Below are 23,126 nucleotides of genomic sequence, written 5' to 3'. Positions count from 1 at the left end.
ATACAGACTTGGCGCAGACAGGTACCAGCCAGCTCAGTTTTTTCCAATGAGAAAGGGTCAGGGTTTTCTAGAAGCTTCGTTCCACGTTGGATAATGGTATTAAAGCTGGAAGCTTTCGTGGGCCAGATGGAAGTTCACCACAGAATAGACGTATTGCTGTGGATTGGTGCTGGAACTTGGGTCCCGACCGAACTCCACCCTGGGCTATTGAAAAGGACTTCCTACAGCTAGAGTTGGCAAGGATGTTGCAGAATCAGTCGGTGAGGTGTTCCTGACCACACTCTCTCTTTCTCTCGTATATATTTTCTATTCTTTGTTACCTGTGTACATATTGTATTTTATTTCAATTGTTTATTTTAATTACTTAGTTGATATGTAGGAGTATGCCATGATTGATATATTTGGCCTGACTTTTCAAAATATTGCATTAATAAACGTGTATTTGTTATTTTACCTACATTTGGGTGTGTTTTCAAAGCCCGCCTTAAGGAAGTGCTGGATTTTGTCTTGCCTTTTGGGGGTGTTGTGTTGGGGTGTGTTCTTTTAGCGAAATGCACATTCATTACAGCAGGTCTACACAGGCTTGCCTCAGCGCACACTAATCTACACAGGCTTGATTTAATACTGGACAGTCTATACAGGCTTGTCGCAGTGTAGGGTGACCTACACAGGCTAGCCTTAATATTAGAGTCTATACAGGCTTGCGTCAGTGTACGCAGGTCTACACGGGCTAGCTTTAATATAGGACAGTCTATACAGGCTTGTCGCAGTGTATGGTGACCTACACAGGCTAGACTTAATATTGAATAGTCTATACAGGCGTGCCTCAGTGTACGCTGGCCTATACAGGCTTGCTTTAATACAGGACAGTTTATACACACTTGCCTCAGTGTACACAGGCTTGCTTCAAATGCTAGTTCTATGGTTAATCTCTTCTTTATCAACATTATCTTCCAAAGACTCTGGGTGATTGTTTTGGTGGTCCCAGAAACTTAGAACACAGTGCAAATATTGTACTGGTGTTAACACTTAAGTTGTGACTATTTCTATGCGCTCGGAGCCAAAATGGGCCGTAGAATACAATCAACGCCTTCAAACCACACAGCGTTGACTCAAAAGAAATGTGTTTTTCAAGTCATTCATGTTAACGGCCTACACTATTGTATGTGTCTGCACTGTGGCAAATATACGGTCTTTCTCATGTTGACATAGTATCACCCTCGCAAGCAGGACTTAACAAGCATTGGCATAGCCAATAGGTCTCGCCTTTGGGGCATTATAAGTGTTTAGCCATGCAACAGTTGCATAACTAAACACTTATAAGGTCCCAAAAGCGAGACCTATTGGCTATGCCAATGCTTGTTTTAACTGCTGCAATCTATTGAAGCCTCACGGACAACATCAAAGCAGCCGTGCGACCGCAAAAGTGATCGCAATCGCGATCAAACATCAAAGCAGCTGCGCGGCCTCGAAAGTGAAAGTAATCGCGGTAAAGCGCGACACGCGCCCCCGCGCACATGCACGGTTGCTCTAGGCTGGCCTGGTAGCACTTTTTGGAGCCCTCACAAAATGTCTCACCAGACCAGCGCATGCGCTGGGTCAGGAGAGACCTAAAAAGAGGGCAATGTAACTGGTGCTCTTATAAAACGCTCCAATATCAATGCCCAAGAAATACAGCCAGCACTTATCCTTTAATATGTAGAGCAGAATGAGTCAGCAACATCAGCGAAAACAGCGACCAAGCTTTCACCGGCTCAGTCACAATGCCAAGAACAATAAAGTCCTTTTTTTCATAAAAGCTGTCCGAACTGTGACAAAAGCTCATCCGTACACCTCAAGGTGTGCTAGTGTCCAAGCATCAATGAAGGTGAGTGCCGGCAACCAGCCATGTTACCAAGCACCAGGGAATATCATTTCTTCCTGTCTCTCCTTACTCCCACCAATTGCACAAATCACCGGGTGGCAGGAAACCTTTTGAAGAGAAGGGAAGCCAGAAGAAGTATGACAGGAAATGTGCGAGATTAAAAGAGACGTAACAGAGAAGGTCTGTGGGGGAGGAATACAAAAGAGATAAAACGTGAGACGACAAAGCAAACAAATGTGTTAAGAGAAAACACTTGATAAGGCGTGCGTGGGTAGATGAGGGAGCATAGAGACAGAAGGTATAGGAAGTCTGCAAGGCGAGTGGAAATAACAAGGCCAGCGAGTGAGAGGAGTGAAACGAAGAAATGTGTAAGGGAGGATAAAGGAACGTTTGTGAGGAGGATTGAGATGTGGAAGTGAGTGATGGGAGATGCGAGAACAAGTAAGGTGTTGAGGGGTGCATATGAAACCGCAGGGGAGGTAGGATTACTGCGAGGAGAGAATGGGATGGTGAGAAGTCAGATGGGGGCTTGCACGGCACATTAAAACTGATGAGGGGAATGAGGCGCATGACGTTTGTGAGGGAAGATGTTACAGTGGGGCAATCTAGAGGAAGCAATGAAGTAGTGTATGGGGTGTCGGGTACATTGAAGCATGGGAACAGACTGGAGAGAACAGAGGAACCCAGGGGTGACCTTGAGGCACCCTAAGCCTGAGAGAAGAGCGAATTAGAATGCTGAGGGTATGTTTGCGATGGAGGGGCTGCGGAAGTGTGTGAAGGGGAGAGTGCAGAGAAAGAGTGTGAGGAGAAGAGAAAGCCTGGGAAGGGGGGAGCCTGTGAGGAGAGAGAACAAGACAAGCCTGGCGGAGCGTGGCGCACGCGCTTGGCGGGGGAGCTTATTCCAGGCGGGGGAGTGGACCCTTTGAAGTACGATGCCAAAAGCGGATTGCATGGCGGCACGATGCACGTGATTGTGCGCGTGCTCGCCATGCAATCCACTTTTGGGAGCCCCTTGCTAGAGACTCGCTGAGCGATCGCTTACGCGATAGCCAGCGAGACCTAAAAATCTAAGTGTTACCACTAGACACAGAGGTCAAGTAACTTACCAGTATCACTGGACACAGAGCGGGTCTAAATGATATATTTTATGTATATAAAAATTTTAATATATGAAAATTATTGCACACTTGACCATGAGGTACACTAGTGTTTGGGTAGAGGCTATCAGATGTATGAGAGGTATTTCGGTGCGACTGATTCCTCCCCAACTATATTGTCCTTTGAGATGCCAGACTGGCAGATCCCCAATTCTTCCCCAGCACTGTAGGTGTTTCAAACGTGGTCCCAACATGTGACTGACTCTTCCCAGCACAAGGAATTGTTCAGTCACTGACTAGGAACCAGCCCTACCATCATTTCAGGGGCAAGTCTGTCATCCTTAATGCCCTATTACAGTGTTAGTGACAGGTTCTCAATCTGCCAGTTGTACTGCCGGAATGTGAAAGACTCTTCCAAATCCGCTCTTCTTTCAATGATGATCTAGAGGTGGAGCCACCAGCCTCACCCGGGCCCACCCTACCCTCAGCCTCTCTGGACTTTTTAGTCAGCAGCATTCTGCTTTCTGAAGCTTGTAGTTTTATTGTTTTCCATTATAGGAGCCCCCACGGACCCCTGCCCCCGCACATCTTCCACGGAGCCTCCACGGCCATTGTTCCCGAGCTAGCTCGCACCATCAACTCCTCCCTGGCCTCCGGCTCCTGCCCCATGGATTGTAAACGCGCGGAAGTGAAGCCCCTCCTCAAAAAAACATCGGCCAACCCGACTGACCTCAAAAACTACCGACCCATCTCCCTCCTCCCCTTCGCTGCCTCAGTCACAGAGAGGCTAGTGAACGCCCAGCTGACAACCTTCATCGAAGATAACTACATCCTTGACCCCTCCCAATCCGGTTTCCGCAGCAACCACAGCACTGAGATAGCCCTGATCGCCGCCACCAACGATATCCGTATGTTGCTCGACCAGGGCCACACCGCAGCCCTCATCCTCCTGGACCTCTCCGCAGCTTTCGACACCGTCTCACACGCACACTAACCACCAGGCTCCAAAGCGGGAATTCAGGGAGACGCCCTCAACTGGATCCGATCCTTCCTCTCCGATAGTACACAGAGGGTCAGGCTCCCCCCCTTCCTCTCCAAACCCACCGACATCATCTGCGGAGTTCCCCAAGTATCTTCTCTGAGCCCGACTCTCTTCAACATCTACATGGTCCCCATCGCCGCAATCGTCAGGCAGCACGGGCTCAGCATCGTATCCTACGCTGACGACACTCAGCTCATCCTCTCCCTCACCAGCAACCCAGAAGACACTAGACTCAGCTTCCAGGAAGGAATGAACAGCGTGGCCACCTGGATGAAGGACAGCTGCCTCAAACTCAACTCCGAAAAGACCGAGGTTCTCATCTTCAGACCCCGCGACTCCTGGGGGCCTCCCGCCCGGGGACCCCCACCCACCCCAACGGACCACGCTAGGAACCTCAGCATAATCCTCGACTCCTCCCTCTCCATGAACTGCCAAATCAACGCTATCTCCTCCACCAGTTTCAACTGCCTCTGGATCCTACGTAAGACCTTCAAGTGGATCCCCCCAGACTGCAGAAAGACCGTCACCCACGCACTCATCACCAGCTGGCTCGACTACAGCAACGCCCTCTACGCCGGAATCAACAAATCCCTACTTCGCAAACTCCAAACCATCCATCCTAGGGACACCGCGCCACAAACACATGACTCCACACCTGCGAGAACTCCACTGGCTCCCCGTCGAGAAGAGGGTCACCTACAAACTACTCACACACGCCTACAAATCCCTCAACATTGGACCCAAATACCTCAACAACCGAATGAGCTTCCACGCATCCAAGAGGAACCTACGTTCAGCCGACCTCGCGCTAGCAGAGGTCCCACGCATCTACTGGAGCAGAGCTGGAGGGAGAGCTTTCTCGTACACCACAGCCACAACTTGGAACACTCTCCCAGTAGAAATAAGACGCTCGCCAACCCTGCACACCTTCAGACGGGCTCTCGAGACCTGGCTTTTTGAGTGACTGGAGCAGCCCTACCTTTCCCTCCCCCAGCGCCTTGAGACCCTCACGGGTGAGTAGCGCGCTTTACCAACCCCCGATTGATTGATTGACTTCAGTGTGTCTGCAAGTGAAGCACTATTGGCTAATAAGCCACAACTGCCTGCAAGTATTGCACTCATGATGGAACCTCATGGCATATTTGTGCCTGCTCCCGTGCCCTGTCAACCGTTCAGGCTAGTCGTACATACAATAACAGCAATTATTAAGGCACGTCAGACAAATCCTGCTCAACACAACGCCCCTATTACTAAATCAACAGCACTTTGAGCATTGCATTTACCTGGTTTCATCCACGGAGTGATTTGAATCATACTCAGCACAGAGGAGGTCAGAACCAGGTCACTGAAAAAAGGGCCAGACTTGCATAATTCTAGAAATTCAAAGGACACGGTCACTGGCAAAGTAATTTACTCATCACTTGTCAGGGAAAGAGGTCAAACAATTGTCCCCGCTAATAGTAGTTGGCAATGAAAGCAGGAAAATAACAATTTACTAGGCCTGACAAATTTTGATAGATCCTGTAGACACTGCAGTTTGCATTGTTAATCCCCTGGTGTTCAATATTCTACTGTCTTTTAATGAGACAAATATCACACAATATAAATGTTTTTTTCATTGAAGATTGCAAATTTTCCATTTTTCTTTCACCCTCCCTTTAGTTTCCAAGCAACTCCAATTTAACATTGCAATATTCTGCTTGATCAGTTCACCATCCTCTTGAAATCATTTTAACTTTTTCTCTCGTGCGTGCAGTCTCTGATGCTTTAAGAATGGGTTCTGGTATCGAAAGCTTTTAGGACATTCAGAGCATCTATACGGCCTCCCTTCTGTGTGGATTTGTTGATGCCTTTCAAGAGCTTCATTTGAGCAGAAGCTTTTGTCACATTCCTTACATTTAATGGGTTTCTCTTTTTCATGGTCTTTGAGGTGTTCTTGAGAAGAGGAATTATCGGTGGCACATTGTTGTAGGCCACATTGCTTACAGGTATAGGGTTTGAGCCTTATATGAACTAACTGGTGTTTTACAAGAGACTGCTTGCAACCAAAACTTGAACAACACTCAGAACATTTGTAGGGCTTCTCTCCTGTGTGGCTTCTTAAATGTCTAATAAGGAATGAAGTTTTGATAAAACTCTTGTCACATTCAGTACATGGATAGGGTTTCTCTCCTGTATGTAATCTCTTGTGTAAGCCTAACTCCGAAGCCCGACTGAATCTTTTTCCGCATTCATCACATGGAAAGGGTTTTTCTCCTGTGTGCGTTTTCTGATGTACTTTCAGAGTAGAATGAACAGCAAAGCTTTTGTCACATTCGCTGCAAGCAAAAGGTTTCTCTCTCGTGTGAATTCTATTGTGCTTCAGCATTGTGGATCGAAGAGTGAACCGTTGCCCACATTCTTCGCATGAATATTGCTTCTCTTCTGCGTGGATTAACTGATGGTTTACAAGCCCTGACTTAAGGGCAAAACACTTCTGACACTTAGTGCACTGATGAGGTTTTTCTCCTGTGTGTATTTTTAAATGTCTAACTAGACAGGAGCGGACACCAAATTTCTTTCCACATTCCTGACAAATATGGGGCCTTTCTCCAGAATGACTTCTCAGGTGTGTCTGAAGCAACGCTTTCTCAGTGAACGCTTTTTCACACTGACCGCAGGGAAAGGGCTTAATCTTCATGTGGAATTTTTGATGTCGTGCTAGACCCGAGCCATCTTTAAACCTGCGCCCACATGTATTACACGGGTAGGGTTTCACATCTGAATGTATCACCTGATGTTTCGTAAGATAATTTTTTTCAGCAAAACATTTCCCACACTGAGAGCACTGATGGGGTTTCTCTCCTGTGTGCAACTTCTGATGCCTTACAAATGTTGGCTTGTCAGCAAAGGTTTTCCCACATTCACTACACACATGTGATCGCTCCCTTTGTTTATGTATTCTTTGGTGCTTTAACAAAACTGAGCGAACATAAAATCTCTTCCCACATTCCTTGCACAGATGGGGTTTTACTCCTTTGTGCATCATTTGATGCCGCACAAGAATTGAGTGGACTGTGAACCTTTTCCCACATTCGCTACATTCATAGGGTTTCTCTCCTGTATGATTCCTCATATGTACAAGTAGTTCAGAACTAAGACAAAAACTTTTCTTACATTCACTACATGCATATGGTTTCTCACCTTTATGCTTTTTTTTTGTATGTGTTACAAGAACTGCCTTTATGCTGAAACGTTTGCCACATTCATTACATTTATACGGTTTCTCTCCTGTGTGGATCCTCAAGTGTATGGTTAATTGTGTATTTCGAGTAAAACTTCGCTCACACTCATCACACTTGAAAGGTTTCTCTGTAGAATGGACATTTTTCTCTCTAGAATGGACATTTGGACTAGATTTAATATTTGAGCCAACGACCATTTTTTTCCCATGTCTGTTAGATTTGGACTGCCCATTCTTTTGGGTTACTGTCAATTTGGGATTGTTACGGGTACGCATTTTTCATTGATTTACAAATCCCGTCATTAAACTCTTGTGTTCCAAACAACTGAATGTGTATCCAGATATTTTTGAACATCACAGCAGTTATAAGGTTGTTTGACGGAGTGTCTCCTGGTGCTCCTGCTCTCTGTTGCTCCTCTACATCTGCTGTCGCATTTTTTCTTGCTTCGTTCTACAACTTGGACTTTGTTCTCTATGACCTTCCTGATGTTTTATCATATCTGAATTGATGATGAAAGTTTCCGATGTTCATTCTTTAGGTTGACCATTCACTCAAATCTGTTTACAAACGATGGATGGATCGGTCCTCTCTTGACTGGACGCTCCGGTTTCACCTGTTACCATGTGCTAAGCATCCGTTCCACAGTAGGAGCTCTGGTTGATGCACCTTCCGGAATCCGTCATAGTTCCATTCCCTGTAGGATTTAAACATTAACATTATTATAAAGCCATATGGGAAAGACAAGGGTCGTTGGTTTATTAGTAAGACATTTATAGGATTAACAAAGATCATTCCTTATCACTTAGTTAATTTATACTGAAAAGACAGCTTTGTTCATTTCGGTATGTAGACGGGCATACTGCCATTTCACTGTAGCAAACGCATTGCCTAATATCATGCCAGTTTAAGAGTCACATTTTTAACAAGCAATTGCATAGCCAACAGGTCGTTCCTTTCAAAGGCATTAGCTGACCTTTTGGCTTTGCCAATGCTTGCTGATGGTTGAGCACCAACAAAATGGAAGCAAAAGGTTGCTGCCTATACTGAACAGCACTGGCAAAAAATTTTTTAAATGAAAATGCCATGTTCCAGCGTGATCACGTGTACATGTTTCACCATGCCTTCGCATGTATGTGTCCTGATTCTATAGTGGCTGTTTGTTTTTTAAACTTTAGGTAGATTTTTTTATTAAACGAGAACATTCAAAGCATGTCACGCCAAACTCCATAAAATGAAAAAAGGCACAAACAAACCCCAAGTCATTCCAATAACAGCTTGTAAGGTGCCATCAGATGTCGTCTTCATGCAGAATGTGTAACAGAGTTAAAGTGGGACACAACGCAATACATTCAGTGCTCAACATATACATGGTTGCGGAGACATCCCACTGATCACCGTTTAACTCCTCCCTCAGAAACGAGTTGAATAAAGAGACATTCAGAGTGTCTGAATCTACACAGTTCCAGTTTGAAAGTTTCATGGACATTACTCGTTGAGAGTTACCAGCTCTCCAGAGCACTTTCGACTCATTCCTCCTGCTGCACAAATAGATAATTCCTGAGAGGATCCCTAGGGTCCCGGGGTCTACACTGCAGAGCCTGCATCATGGCGAAGTCCGATGCCAGTCCTTCCACACCGCTGGCTCAATTATTTCTCTAAAGTCTGATTTACACCTCCCTAGTATATTAGTTCGAATCATGACAACGGAGTCAGTATATAGGTTATCCAGCCGGGATATACAGCTCCTGTTCTACTGATATTGTAGCATTTCTGTGAGTAGAGCAAAGTAAGATGCCTAATCCGGGTAGGATGGCCATACCGTTCGTGCAGCGTTCCTTAATCGAAGCTAGTCAAAAATGTCTGCCGGTGTCAGTACTCTTACCCACAGAAATTCACCCATCATTAGAAACTAATGGTCAAAGAGTCAGTTCACCTATAGGAAACCTGCTCTTTCGAGTCTGGCACTGCCCCCTGTCTAGCACTGGAGGGAGTGCAATATTATCGAGGAACAATAGCTCTGGCGAGTATACCCGAGGGAGATCACAGCGTTTTACCATCGTTCTGAATGACCAGCTTACTTCACTGTCTTATCACGGGACGAGGCAGAGGCGTTGCCACATACGTTCTTTCGTATCCCATATATTCTTGGTCCCCATCTATCAGCAAATGCAGTCATAAATGAATCAAACCAGTAAGTTGTACAGTGCGGTTTTGCAGCAGGAAAATAGTGTTCCATTTCCGTAACTTCAAAACCATCTTCTGGTCATCGGGATAGGTATGTTGTTAAAATCCTATCTGCTTTTGACAGCGGCAGAGTGGGCCATCGTTTCACTCCGCTCACTAGCTTTTCAATGACAGGGTCATAGTGATTTTGTAGAAAGCAAGGCTTTTCCCTATTTATTTGTATACCGAGATAGCAAAACAAACCCGCACATCATCGCAACGGACTGTCCAGCCGTGGTTCCAGTGATGCTGCTGTGAGCGGAAACATTCATGATTTGTTTCAATTAATATTTGTACTAGATGCGACCCCAAATCTGTTTATTTTTTTAACTGTAGATATTAAATTGACATCAGGGCCTTTCACAAATAAGACATCGTTAGCATACAGAGACAGCAACACAAGTTTATATGGAAATGTGATGTGTAGCTGGTTGCCATAAGCTTGTTAGCCAGCACAATGAGCAGCGGTGAGAGCGCAGCCCTGCCACGTCACCCTATGAATGAGAAACGCAGGTGCAGCTTTTGATAGTTATTCCAGCTACGGGATCGGTATAAGAGCTCTAGAAGACAAAACATGTTAGTGTTTAACCATGGCTACTCCAAGGAGTAAAAGGCCTTCTCCGCGTCCAGACAGACAGCGAGGGCATTGGCCTCGAGTTTATTAGTGCACTGTAGCAAACAGTAATCTCAGGATATGGAAAGTGGCTCTGCCCGGTACAAAGCCAGACTACTCTGATAGCACTAGTACTTTCATCATAACCCTTTTAGCTGCTACCCAAGCCAAGATCTTCTAGTCAACATTAATGAGAGAGATTGGGAAGTATGCTCAGCAGTCCTGAGTAGGGTCGGTTGGACTGCGATAGAAAATGGGCCTGGGCACCAAAATGGAAGTGGCCCTTATTGATGAATTTATGGACGATGTTTACAAATTAGGCTGTTTTGAATTTTTTAAACACACACTGTGTAACTGTTTTGCATGCTATGGAAGACTGGGTAGATTTAAGCTTGTTGCAAGCAATTATTGTTTTAATAGCAATGAAATCAACAATACAAAAGGGCCCAGCAGACCATGAAAGAGACCCATAAACAGCTAAACAACCACCAGACACACTGACCTGTCACACTACCTCATGGGACACTACCTGGTCTCCCTATAGGCTAGTCCGACCCTGGTCCCGAGGATCCTTACCGGGTTTTAACATGGCCAGAGTTATTCCTTCCCAGCATTTACACTCCCCGTTGCCTCAGAGTCCAGAACCTCTGGAGGAGGAGCGGAGTCTTTGTGAAATGGTCTCTCTGCTGACCGCCACGTCTCGCTGGGATTTGCTGATGGAGTTATACGGTCCTGGAGAGACAGGAGGAGGAGTTGTGTAGTGACCATCTTTTTTACCTCTATGGTCATATGATGACATACATGAGTTCACGTGTTACCACATACATGTGCATGTATCACCATGCATTGTTACCAATGGAAGGACAGGGGAGCAACAGAGGAAAGGGCAACAAAGTATGAAAAAAGTAGTTCTCAGAATGTGACAAATGGAAGGATACAAGTCATCCGATAAAAAGGATGGTAAGGAAGCCATGTTCCATGAACAGAACAAAAACAAGAAGAGATAGGAAAGTCATCACATATAAAGCAAGCACATGATTGACAAGAAAGCCCACCAATGTAAACGGTGGCCTGACCCAAAGCCTATTCTAAGAACAGGTATGTACACAATAAGTCTTGTGACAACAGACATCTGCAGCAAGGCCTAAAATATTTACCAATTCATTGACCCTAGCAACGCCCACTTCAGCCTCCGCTCTAAAGATTAAAGCGTTCTACAGAAGATGGGTTACACTGGAGCGCCTCCCTCCAAGTCACCCTGAAAACAAGTGCTGGCTTCCCGGCTAGCATCACTTCACAGATGAAGCTCACAACGTGCAGGCCTGCTAGAGGCAAACCGGGCTCTATTCAAGACTTTGCATCCTGCCCCGGTTTGAAGAAAGCAGTTTCTTCCTTAGAGGATGGGAACTCATGATTCGGACTTTATTTACAAATGAGGTGAAAGGATTTGACTAAGGTAGTCGAGTATACATTCATGATCTTTTCAAACAAGTTACACCGCATGAACCTTACATGTCCTCCTGATTGTAGGAAAATGTTGTTTAATAGGAGTGGCTGGTACCAGGTGGCATCTTCTCGGCACACCATCTAGAGAGGTCACGTGGCCCAGGCTCCATGAGCACAGCAATGTCTTTAAGAGGCTCCCCTCCATTTGCCACATTTCTCCTTATCTTTTCATCAGTGATGAAAAGTAGCCTTGGCTGAACCCTATTGAAGTGCTTTGGGTGATTTGAAAGCACCAGCACCTGCAGACCCCCAGGGGTGATTTTAAAGCACCAGCTCCTGGAGACCCCCAGGGGCGATTTTAAAGCACCTGGAGACCCCCAGGGGTGATTTTAAAGCACCAGCACCTGGAGACCCCCAGGGGTGATTTTAAAGCACCTGGAGACCCCCAGGGGTGATTTTAAAGCACCAGCACCTGGAGACCCCCAGGGGTGATTTTAAAGCACCTGGAGACCCCCGGGGGTGATTTTGAAGCACCTGGAGACCCCCAGGGGTGATTTTAAAGCACCTGGAGACCCCCAGGGGTGATTTTAAAGCACCAGCTCCTAGAGACCCCCAGGGGTGATTTTAAAGCACCTGGAGACCCCAGGGGTGATTTTAAAGCACCAGCTCCTAGAGACCCCCAGGGGTGATTTTAAAGCACCAGCTCCTAGAGACCCCCAGGGGTGATTTTAAAGCACCAGCTCCTAGAGACCCCCAGGGGTGATTTTAAAGCACCAGCTCCTAGAGTCCCCCAGGGGTGATTTTAAAGCACCTGGAGACCCCCAGGGGTGATTTTAAAGCAGCAGCTCCTGGAGACCCCCAGGGCTGATTTTAAAGCACCAGCACCTAGAGACCCCCAGGGCTGATTTTAAAGCACCTGGTGACCCCCCGGGGTGATTTTAAAGCACCAGAAGACCCCCAGGGGTGGTTTTAAAGCACCAGCACCTGGAGACCCCCAGGGGTGATTTTAAAGCACCAGCTCCTAGAGACCCCCAGGGGTGATTTTAAAGCACCTGGAGACCCCCAGGGGTGATTTTAAAGCAGCAGCTCCTAGAGACCCCCAGGGGTGATTTTAAAGCACCAGCTCCTAGAGACCCCCAGGGGTGATTTTAAAGCACCAGCTCCTAGAGACCCCCAGGGGTGATTTTAAAGCACCAGCTCCTAGAGTCCCCCAGGGGTGATTTTAAAGCACCTGGAGACCCCCAGGGGTGATTTTAAAGCAGCAGCTCCTGGAGACCCCCAGGGGTGATTTTAAAGCACCAACACCTAGAGACCCCCAGGGCTGATTTTAAAGCACCTGGTGACCCCCCGGGGTGATTTTAAAGCACCAGGAGACCCCCAGGGGTGATTTTAAAGCACCTGGAGACCCCCAGGGGTGATTTTAAAGCACCAGCTCCTGGAGACCCCCAGGGGTGATTTTAAAGCACCAGCACCTAGAGACCCCCAGGGCTGATTTTAAAGCACCTGGTGACCCCCCGGGGTGATTTTAAAGCACCTGGAGACCCCCAGGGGTGATTTTAAAGCACCTGGAGACCCCCAGGGGTGATTTTAAAGCACCAGCTCCTAGAGACCCCCAGGGGTGATTTTAAAGCACCTGGAGACCCCAGGGGTGATTTTAAAGCACCTGCACCTGGAGATCCCCGGGGTGATTTTAAAGCATCATCTCCTGGAGTCCCCCAGGGGTGATTTTAAAGCACCTGGAGACCCCCAGGGGTGATTTTAAAGCACCAGCTCCTGGAGACCCCCAGGGGTGATTTTAAAGCACCAGCACCTGGAGACCCCCAGGGGTGGTTTTAAAGCACCAGCACCTGGAGACCCCCAGGGGTGATTTTAAAGCACCTGGAGACCCCCAGGGGTGATTTTAAAGCACCTGGAGACCCCAGGGGTGGTTTTAAAGCACCAGCACCTGGAGACCCCCAGGGGCTATTTTAAAGCACCAGCTCCTGGAGACCCCCAGGGGTGATTTTAAAGCACCAGCACATGGAGACCCCATGGGTGATTTTAAAACACCAGGTCCTAGAGACCCCCAGGGGTGATTTTAAAGCACCTGGTGACCCCCAGGGGTGATTCTAAAGCACCTGGAGACCCCCAGGGGTGATTCTAAAGCACCTGGAGACCCCCCAGGGGTGATTTTCAAGCACCAGCTCCTGGAGACCCACAGGGGTGGTTTTAAAGCACCAGCACCTGGAGACCCCCAGGGGCGATTTTAAAGCACCAGCTCCTGGAGACCCCCAGGGGTGATTTTAAAGCACCAGCACCTGGAGACCCCAGGGGTGATTTTAAAGCATCTGGAGACCCCCAGGGGTGATTTTAAAACACCTGGAGACCCCTGGGGTGATTTTAAAGCACCTGGAGACCCCCAGGGGTGATTTTAAAGCACCAGCACCTGGAGACCCCAGGGGTGATTTTAAAGCATCTGGAGACCCCCAGGGGTGATTTTAAAGCACCTGGAGACCCCTCGGGTGATTTTAAAGCACCAGCTCCTAGAGACCCCCAGGGGTGATTTTAAAGCACCAGCACCTAGAGACCTCCAGGGGTGAGCACCAGCACCTGGGGACCCCCAGGGGTGATTTTAAAGCACAAGCAACTGGAGACCCCCAGGGGTGATTTGCTGTGTTCTAAAATGTCTTATTAGTCGAATGATTGATTGAAAGCGTTTAAAAGTTACAAACAGATGCAACCTAAAGAACTCATGCAAACATGACAGACATTTGGAAACACAGAATTTCATCTAGTTTCCCATTGCGTTTAATACTTTTAGTCTAAACAAATAACGTGTTATCTGATCTTTGTATCTGTATTCTCAGATATTTCATCCACTGTTATGTTATGCTGTTCTGTATAGCGCAATCACTCAAGAGGGCATCCAGGCGCTTGTGAACCTGTACATCTGATACAGGAGTCACCATGCACATCTATCACACACTGGCACTTTTCGTACGCTGAAATAAACTTTCCAATATATTCTTTGTTTTTGTTGCTTCAAATATTATCGTTGCATCCTTTTGTGTAAAGTTTATTGCAGGATGGATCCAGATCATGTTTATTTTCACTTTTTGTTCAATATTTCGTAAAAGCAAAGGATAAATATTCGTCATATGTACAGCATCCAAATGTCTATATCCAATGTATTTTGAGCCAGTTGCGCATTATCAAGGGTAAATCTCTGAGCAAAGCCAACTATCAACCCTCACTCCACCAACACCAGGACAGTGAGTGACACTACTACCCTCCCAAACTCTGCTGGGATGTGGCAGAATCTCCACCAACAATAGGATAGAAAGTGACACTACTACACTGCCAAACTCTCCTGGGACGTGTCAGTCTCAACCAACACCAGGACAGAGTGACACTACTATCCTCCCAAACTCTGCTGGGATGTGTCAGTCTCCACCAACACCAGGATAGAGAGTGACACTACTATCCTCCCAAACTCTCCTGGGACGTGTCGGAGTCTCAACCAACACCAGGACAGAGAGTGACACTACTATCCTCCCCATAATCTGCTGGGATGTGTCAGTCTCCACCAACACCAGGACAGAGAGTGACACTACTATCCTCCCAAACTCTGCTGGGATGTTTCAGAATCTCCACCAACAATAGGATAGAGTGACACTACTATCCTCCCAAACTCTCCTGGGACGTGTCGGAGTCTCAACCAACACCAGGACAGTGAGTGACACTACTACCCTCCCAAACTCTGCTGGGATGTGTCAGAATCTCCACCAACAATAGGATAGAAAGTGACACTACTACACTGCCAAACTCTCCTGGGACGTGTCGGAGTCTCAACCAACACCAGGACAGAGAGTGACACTACTATCCTCCCAAACTCTGCTGGGATGTGTCAGTCTCCACCAACACCAGGATAGAGAGTGACACTACTATCCTCCCAAACTCTCCTGGGACGTGTCGGAGTCTCAACCAACACCAGGACAGAGAGTGACACTACTATCCTCCCAAACTCTGCTGGGATGTGTAGGAGTCTCCACCAACAATAGGATAGAGAGTGACTCTACTATCCTCCCAAACTCTGCTGGGATGTGTCAGTCTCCACCAACACCAGGATAGAGAGTGACACTACTATCCTCCCAAACTCTCCTGGGACGTGTCGGAGTCTCCACCAACACCAGGATAGAGAGCGACACTACTACCCTGCCAAACTCTGCTGGGACGTGTCAGAGCCTCCACCAGGACAGTGAGTGACACTACTATCCTCCCAAACTCTGCTGGGATGTGTCAGTCTCCACCAACACCAGGATAGAGTGTGACACTACGTGTAGGAGAGTAGGTTCTGCTTCACATGGGTACACCCACTTTTTGCTGGTGTTTCACTGTTTTTCGACCTTAGTCTGGCTGTGGCCCTGCTAATCAGGACCACAGCCTAGCTGCTTCCTCTCTAAAATGGTTTCCATGTACATTAGGTACATATCTAATTGGATTCTGGAGTGCCTTACAAGCCCCTAGTATATGGTATAATATCTACCTAGGGCATAGGTACCTCAGAGGCCGACCAGGGGCTGCAGCATGTATTATGCCACCCCTGGGAAGCACTCCAAAATGACAGCACAGGTCTGCTACTGCAACCTGGGTAAGGGTGTGCTTGCACCCCTTACTGTGGTATAGGCTACCTATAGCAATACCTTATACAGACACATATAAACCTATAAGCCACTCATATGGCAGGCCTGGAGTGCTTTGTTTTATGTGAGAGGGTGCCCAAGCATGAGCTGAGCCCCTCTGCAGCTTTCGGAAATACTTCCTTATGGCTGTTCTGTGATACAGCCATACCATATACTCTTACGTGCATTATAACCTCGCGGTAAATGCTAACTTTGGAATGGCTGCATCAAAACATGTTGTGTTTGGTGTCAAACGCTTTGGAACACTACCCGCCCCGCCAGTCCTGGCGGCGGGGGTAGCATTCTACCCTTCTAGCGGGAGAGACATGTTCACACTGGCTAAACCCGGTTAAATCTTTCCAAAGCCCTGGCATCACAAAATGATGCCACAGACACGGGTCTGGCCTCCTGCTGCTGAGGGAAACTCCGGCAGGGGAGGCCTGGACAATAGGTTTCCTGTCATAGGGAGGTGTAACTACCTCCCCAGACATGCAGATGTGTATTGGGGCTGGGTGGGTGAATTCAGAGAATGCTTTTGAGACACTGCCTGGGGCACACAAGGTGTCCCTGTGCATAGCCCAGTTCAAACCGGTTGCAGGGGCACTCAGCCCCTGCTCTGGCGCGAAACTGGACAAAGGGGAAGGGGAGTAACCACCCCTACCCCAGGACCACCCATAGGTGGAGCCTTAGAGTTAGTCCATCCCCTAAATAAGTATAGGAATCCAGTCCCTAGGACATTAGATTACCCTGGACAAAACTCTGCAACATATATCCTGGACCTTCGACTTTCTATCACGACTAGAAGACGGAAGAAATCTCAAGGAGTGACTCCCCTGCTTGGCAGGCACCAAAGAAGCAACTGACCGGTCTGCAATTCTGAAGCTCCTGCCGGACGCCGAAGTCTCTGCATCCCCAGAGGTGGATTTCCAGACTTCCCCGAGGCTACCCTGAGTCCACAGCAAAGCTGAGGCCCGTGGCTATCGTGGGTAACGTGGAACCGTGACCCCTGGACACCGCGAACTTTTGCAGCAACACTATCTTCCTGGTCATCCTCGAAGTTGTGCTTTGGGCTCCGAGTAGCCCCAGCCTGGAGCATCTCCTGCACCGAAGATTGTTGGCCTCCACTCCACGAATGACCCGTGGGCCAGCTTCCAGTGCGACCGCTCTAGGCTCCTTCGCGGTCACTAGCACGTTGGCTAGCAGGTCCCCACAAAGGCAACTCCACTTCTGCCGGGGCTTTTCTGATTGCTCCAGACTTGCCCTTACTTACCCTTGCTGGGTGAGTCCATCACACCTTGCTGGTCTGCACCGCAGTCCTTTCTCTGATTTCCTGTGACTTGCCAAGGCTTGTTGGGTCCTTTCTGGTCGCCGACACCGCAGCACTCGACAGACTTCGTGGGACAGCTCGAATCCGGCTCGTGGACTTCATCGACGCCTCCTGGACCTCGTGGCTGAAGTGTCACGACACCCATCAACTCACCTGAAGCACCCGACATCTGTGGGCATTGGTCCATCCTGCCCTAGGTCACTGGAAAGTGACCCAGACACTGTCCCCTCTGCTTTCAGGTTCCTTACATCCTAGATCCAGGCTTGGATCTCTCCGGACACTTCTCCTCTACACGGCAGCAGCAGTTCTTTGCCGGCTTCCATTGGAATCGACGACGCGACCCGACACCAAAAGACACCCATGTACCCGGCTTCCCTGGGTGAGGTAACTCGAGTACTCCGGTACTCTCGTGGGTGCTAGCCCTAGAACTTCTTAAGTCCAAAAGGGTTTGGTCCTAGCTCGATTAGAAGTGTCCCTAATCTTTAAAATTCCAACCGCGACATTCCCCATAGAAGATAATAGGAACCCGCGGTTGTGTCTTCACACTGCATACGGCTCCCGTGGGTCCCCTGTGTCACTACCTTGGGTGGTTCCTTGGGATCCCAGCAATTCTAGAGGCAATAGGCATACTGCATATTTCAGTCGTGGTTCTTATACCATTTTTTTGGTATATGGTTTGGTACACCCCTAGGGCCCAAACCTGTATTTGTGCTATTACTGATAATTGCTGACTTGTAAACTAAGTACTTCGAACTTCAGTCTCAAAGAGACTAGAGGGGTGTGTTTTATACTAAATACATATATTTTAAATGTTAGACGGACCGGGAGGGTCGGCCGAGGACAATGGGAGAGGTCTCCGGGGAGAGCCGTCTCCAGCGATCGTACAGATAAATAACTTCCCCCCCCACAGACAGACACCACACAAGGAGAAGATTCAGCGTTCTTTATAGGTAATTTCTTACGGTACGATGAAATGGTACAAGGAGGTCTGGACTCAGGGGTCCCCTCGATTCAAGTCTCTCAAGGTGGGGAAAGGGGGTAGCGGGACAGTCTGGTTACCAGTCTGGTAGTTGAGGTGGTATGGTGGTTAGCTCACAATCCTCGAGCTCGGTGTTCTAGCTGGGACGGGCCGCGGCAGCGCCAGCAGGTCCCGGTGAAGATGGTCGATACACGGTCCGCGGCAGCGCCAGCAGGTCCCGGTGAAGATGGTCGGTACACGGTCCGCGGCAGCGCCAGCAGGTCCCGGTGAAGATGGTCGTTACAACGGGCCGCGGCAGCGCCAGCAGGTCCCGACGAGGATGGATGTTGCAGAAGGCCGCGGCAGTGCCAGCAGGCAGGACGATGGTTCACAAGGTAGGGCTACGGCAGCGCCAGTAGTCCGTAAAGGCTGAGTTCTCTCGGTGTCTCTCGACTCCAGGATACAACTGTCGTCCTGCTCCGGAGCTGCCCTAGTTATAGGTCTGGCGCCCTTTGATGTCCGGACCCTCGCACTTGGAGGTCGGAGGGCCCGGGATGAAGGTGTCCAGACACCCAGCAGGGGGTGGAGCCAGTGCCTGGGGGAGCTGGAGGCGATCGGCACCTGGCGGGGGAGAGCCCTTGACGCTTCGTTCTCCCATTGACCTGCCAAGTGGTCCGCTCACCTCCTGGGTGGATGGTGGTGCCGGGATGTCGGGGCCGGCCAGGCCCAGGGTTAGGGTCGGGTGGAGGCCACGCGGCCTCGTGGTGCAGGGCCCAAGATGGCGGCTTGAGCCGGCCGGGGGAGCCGGTGGTGGCTCGGTCCCGTGATACATGGAGGTCCGGGGGCAGGAGTTCCGTCGGGGGACGGGGTGCGGGTGATTCTTGTGGGTCACGCCTGGCGGGCCGGGGCTTGGGCCCTGTCGTGCGGGGAGGGAGCAAGCCCTTCGGGTGGCCTGTCCAACATTAAATATATACCTGGTGTGGTTGTCCTTTCATTTGATCATTCAAGAGATTATAGACTGGTAAAACAAGCTGCTTTACATTCCTTCAAGATTTAGCGTGAAGGCTGCTCTCCACAGCTACCACTAGGATAGCTTTCAATAAAGGTTGTCTTTAACTTATCACCATAAGGGGTTGTTTGGACTGATACAAGGTGCCCACTAGAACTAGTGGACAGCATATATCATGCCACCTTCTCACATCACAGCCTGCTGGCAGCCGTGATTGTGCTGGTGTCCAAGGCCTGCTGGGTGCACAGCCTGCTGGCAGCCGTGACTGTGCTGCTGTCCAAGGCCTGCTGGGTGCACAGCCTGCTGGCAGCCGTGATTGTGTTGCTGTCAAGGTCTGCTGGGTGCACAGCCTACTGGCAGCCGTGATTGTGCTGCTGTCCAAGGCCTGCTGGGTGCACAGCCTGCTGGCTGCCGTGATTGTGCTGCTGTCCAAGGCCTGCTGGGTGCACAGCCTGCTGGCAGCCGCTGACTGTGCTGCTGTCCAAGGCCTGCTGGGTGCACAGCCTGCTGGCACCCGGTGACCGTGCTGCTGTCCAAGGCCTGCTGGGTGCACAGCCTGCTGGCAGCCGCAGACTGTGCTGCTGTCCAAGGCCTGCTGGGTGCACAGCTTGCTGGCAGCCGTGATTGTGCTGCTGTCCAAGGCCTGCTGGGTGCACAGGCTGCTGGCAGCCGTGATTATGCTGCTGTCCAAGGCCTGCTGGGTGCACAGCCTGCTGGCAGCCGTGATTGTGCTGCTGTCCAAGGCCTGCTGGGTGCACAGCCTGATGGCAGCCGCTGACTGTGCTGCTGTCCAAGGCCTGCTGGGTGCACAGCCTGCTGGCAGCCGCTGACTGTGCTGCTGTCCAAGGCCTGCTGGGTGCACAGCCTGCTGGCAGCCCTGATTGTGCTGCTGTCAAAGGGCTGGGTGCACAGCCTGCTGGCAGCCGTGACTGTGCTGCTGTCTAAGGCCTGCTGAGTGCACAGCCTGCTGGCAGCCGCTGACTGTGCTGCTGTCCAAGGCCTGCTGGGTGCACAGCCAGCTGCTGACTGTGCTGCTGTCCAAGGCCTGCTGGGTGCACAGCCTGCTGGCAGCCGTAATTGAGCTGCTGTCCAAGGCCTGCTGGGTGCACAGCCTGCTGGCAGCCGTAATTGAGCTGCTGTCCAAGGCCTGCTGGGTGCACAGCCTGCTGGCAGCCGTGATTGAGCTGCTGTCCAAGGCCTGCTAGGTGCACAGCCTGCTGGCAGCAGTGATTGTGCTGCTGTCCAAGGCCTGCTGGGTGCACAGACTGCTGGCAGCGGTGAATGTGCTGCTGTGCAAGGCCTGCTGGGTGCACAGCCTGCTGGCAGCCGTGATTGTGCATGTTTCTTGAGTAAGGCAGGGAGAAAACTTGATAAATGCCGTCTCCCGCCTCCCAATCGGGCATCTCTCTGGAGAAGTCTATATACATACCAGGAATCTATACGGTCATAAAGGATGACTCTCGGCGAGCCTCAGGCTTCAATACTTTAAAAGCAAAACCAAAGGGGATGATGGACGGAGTGTTGAACATTGCAAGCACTCACCCCCAGTCAACTGATCTAGGTTTAATCCATCATCATTCTTTAGCTCACTCCGCCAACCCAGTTCAGACATGGCCATATGCAAATCAGTCTGACCCTGTGCCTCGTGGGAACAGTCCAGACCGAACTGCCAAGCCATGTCTTCCCTGGACCGGAAACAAACATCCTGAGACGGGTTTCTGGCTAATCAGCCGTCATCAGCCAGGCTTGCTTGAAGCCAGTGGCAAAGTGAGCAAGGGACCCACGTCTGGGCATACACTGCCAACTTAAGGTGAACAAAGCAAAACCAAAGAGGATGATGGACGGAGGGAAGACATGGCTTGGCAGTTTGGCTGGACTGTTCCCATGAGGCACAGGGTCAGACTGATTTGCATATGGCCACGTCTGAACTAGGGTGGAGGAGTGAGCTAAAGAATGATGATGAATTAAACCCAGACCAGTTGACTGGGGGTGAGTGCTTTCAATGTTCAACACTCCGTCCATCATCCCCTTTGGTTTTGCTCAATAATTTAAAAGACAAAAACTATGCCCTGATGACGTCCACATGTAGTGGACGAAACGCGGTGGATGGTCTGTGTCACTCCTATGAAAATTAAAGATTATCTTGGACACCATATGAAAAGAATAGACTAACTTTTTGTGGAATTTTGATTGTGCGGTGCACGTCACATTCATATGTTGAACCTTTCTGATCCTTTGAGATCGCACCTTGGAAACAGCGGGTGCAGTGGATGTGCACGCAATGTTGCTCCCTACAATTTATACTTGAACTTGGTCTCGGGGATAAGAAAGGAGGTGGGATTTCTGCATAGGCTCGCTGTTTCATTGTTTTGCTAAACTTGAATATTCAACTTACTTATGACTGGTGGGTCTTTACATAGCTCTGTCTACCAACTCTTAAAGGAGGCTGCCTGTCGCAAACGCTAGCTACACACTTCTAGCCCATGAGGTTGTGCGTCACATAAGCGATCTAAAAACTCCTACCCCATGCAGGTGCACATTACATGCGTTAGCAGATGCAGGACGCATTGGACCACTGCAGATGCAGGGATGGAGGACTGCAGTGGGCCCCTGCAGATGCAGGGATGGAGGACTGCAATGGGCGCCTGCAGATGCAGGGATGGAGGACTGCAATGGACCCCTGCAGATGCAGGGACGGAGGACTGCAATGGACGCCTGCAGATGCAGGAACGGAGGACTGCAATGGACGCCTGCAGATGCAGGAACGGAGGACTGCAATGGGCCCCTGCAGATGCAGGGATGGAGGGTGCGTTGGACCCCTGCAGATGCAGGGATGGAGTACGCACTGGACCCCTGCAGATGCAGGGATGGAGGACTGCAATGGACCCCTGCAGATGCAGGGATGGAGGACTACAGTGGACCCCTGCAGATGCAGGGACGGAGGACTACAGTGGACCCCTGCAGATGCAGGGACGGAGGACTACAGTGGACCCCTGCAGATGCAGGGACGGAGGACTACAGTGGACCCCTGCAGATGCAGGGACGGAGGACACGTTGGACCCCAGCAGATGCAGGGCTGGAGGACTACAGTGGACCCCTGCAGATGCAGGGATGGAGGACGCACTGGACCCCTGCAGATGCAGGGATGGAGGACTGCAATGGACCCCTGCAGATGCAGGGACGGAGGACACGTTGGACCCCTGCAGATGCAGGGCTGGAGGACTACAGTGGATCCCTGCAGATGCAGGGATGGAGGACGCACTGGACCCCTGCAGATGCAGGGACGGCGGACTACATTGGACCTCTGCAGATGCAGGGATGGAGGACTGCAGTGGGCCCCTGCAGATGCAGGGACAGAGGACTGCAATGGGCCCCTGCAGATGCAGGGACAGAGGACTGCAATGGGCCCCTGCAGATGCAGGGACAGAGGCCTGCAATGGGCCCCTGCAGATGCAGGGATAGCGGACTGCAATGGGCCCCTGCAGATGCAGGGATAGCGGACTGCAATGGGCCCCTGCAGATGCAGGGATAGCGGACTGCAATGGGCCCCTGCAGATGCAGGGATAGCGGACTGCAATGGGCCCCTGCAGATGCAGGGATAGCGGACTGCAATGGGCCCCTGCAGATGCAGGGATGGAGGACTGCAATGAACCCCTGCAGAT

At 49.9% G+C, this 23,126-nt stretch overlaps 1 protein-coding gene across 3 annotated transcripts in view; it reads right to left on the bottom strand.

The window, feature by feature from the left end:
• Positions 1 to 5,400: 5,400 nt before the first annotated feature.
• The window catches only part of LOC146863536 (uncharacterized), a 39,294-nt gene continuing 21,568 nt past the window's right edge, over positions 5,401 to 23,126 (bottom strand). For all 3 annotated transcript variants that reach the window (XM_085642988.1, XM_085642990.1, XM_085642989.1), the window contains 2 exons: positions 10,640 to 10,795; positions 5,401 to 7,921 (listed from right to left, as the gene is read on the bottom strand). In XM_085642988.1, the coding sequence (XP_085499114.1) occupies positions 5,730 to 7,502 (1,773 nt within the window). In that variant the 5' untranslated portion in view covers positions 7,503 to 7,921; positions 10,640 to 10,795 and the 3' untranslated portion in view covers positions 5,401 to 5,729. The remainder of the gene's footprint in view (positions 7,922 to 10,639; positions 10,796 to 23,126) is intronic.

The sequence above is a fragment of the Triturus cristatus genome, chromosome 2_2, assembly GCF_964204655.1.
Source record: "Triturus cristatus chromosome 2_2, aTriCri1.1, whole genome shotgun sequence".
NCBI classification, from domain to species: Eukaryota; Metazoa; Chordata; class Amphibia; order Caudata; family Salamandridae; genus Triturus; species Triturus cristatus.
The sequence above is the reverse complement of the archived record's forward strand: the minus strand, read 5'-3'. Positions and strand labels throughout refer to the sequence as shown.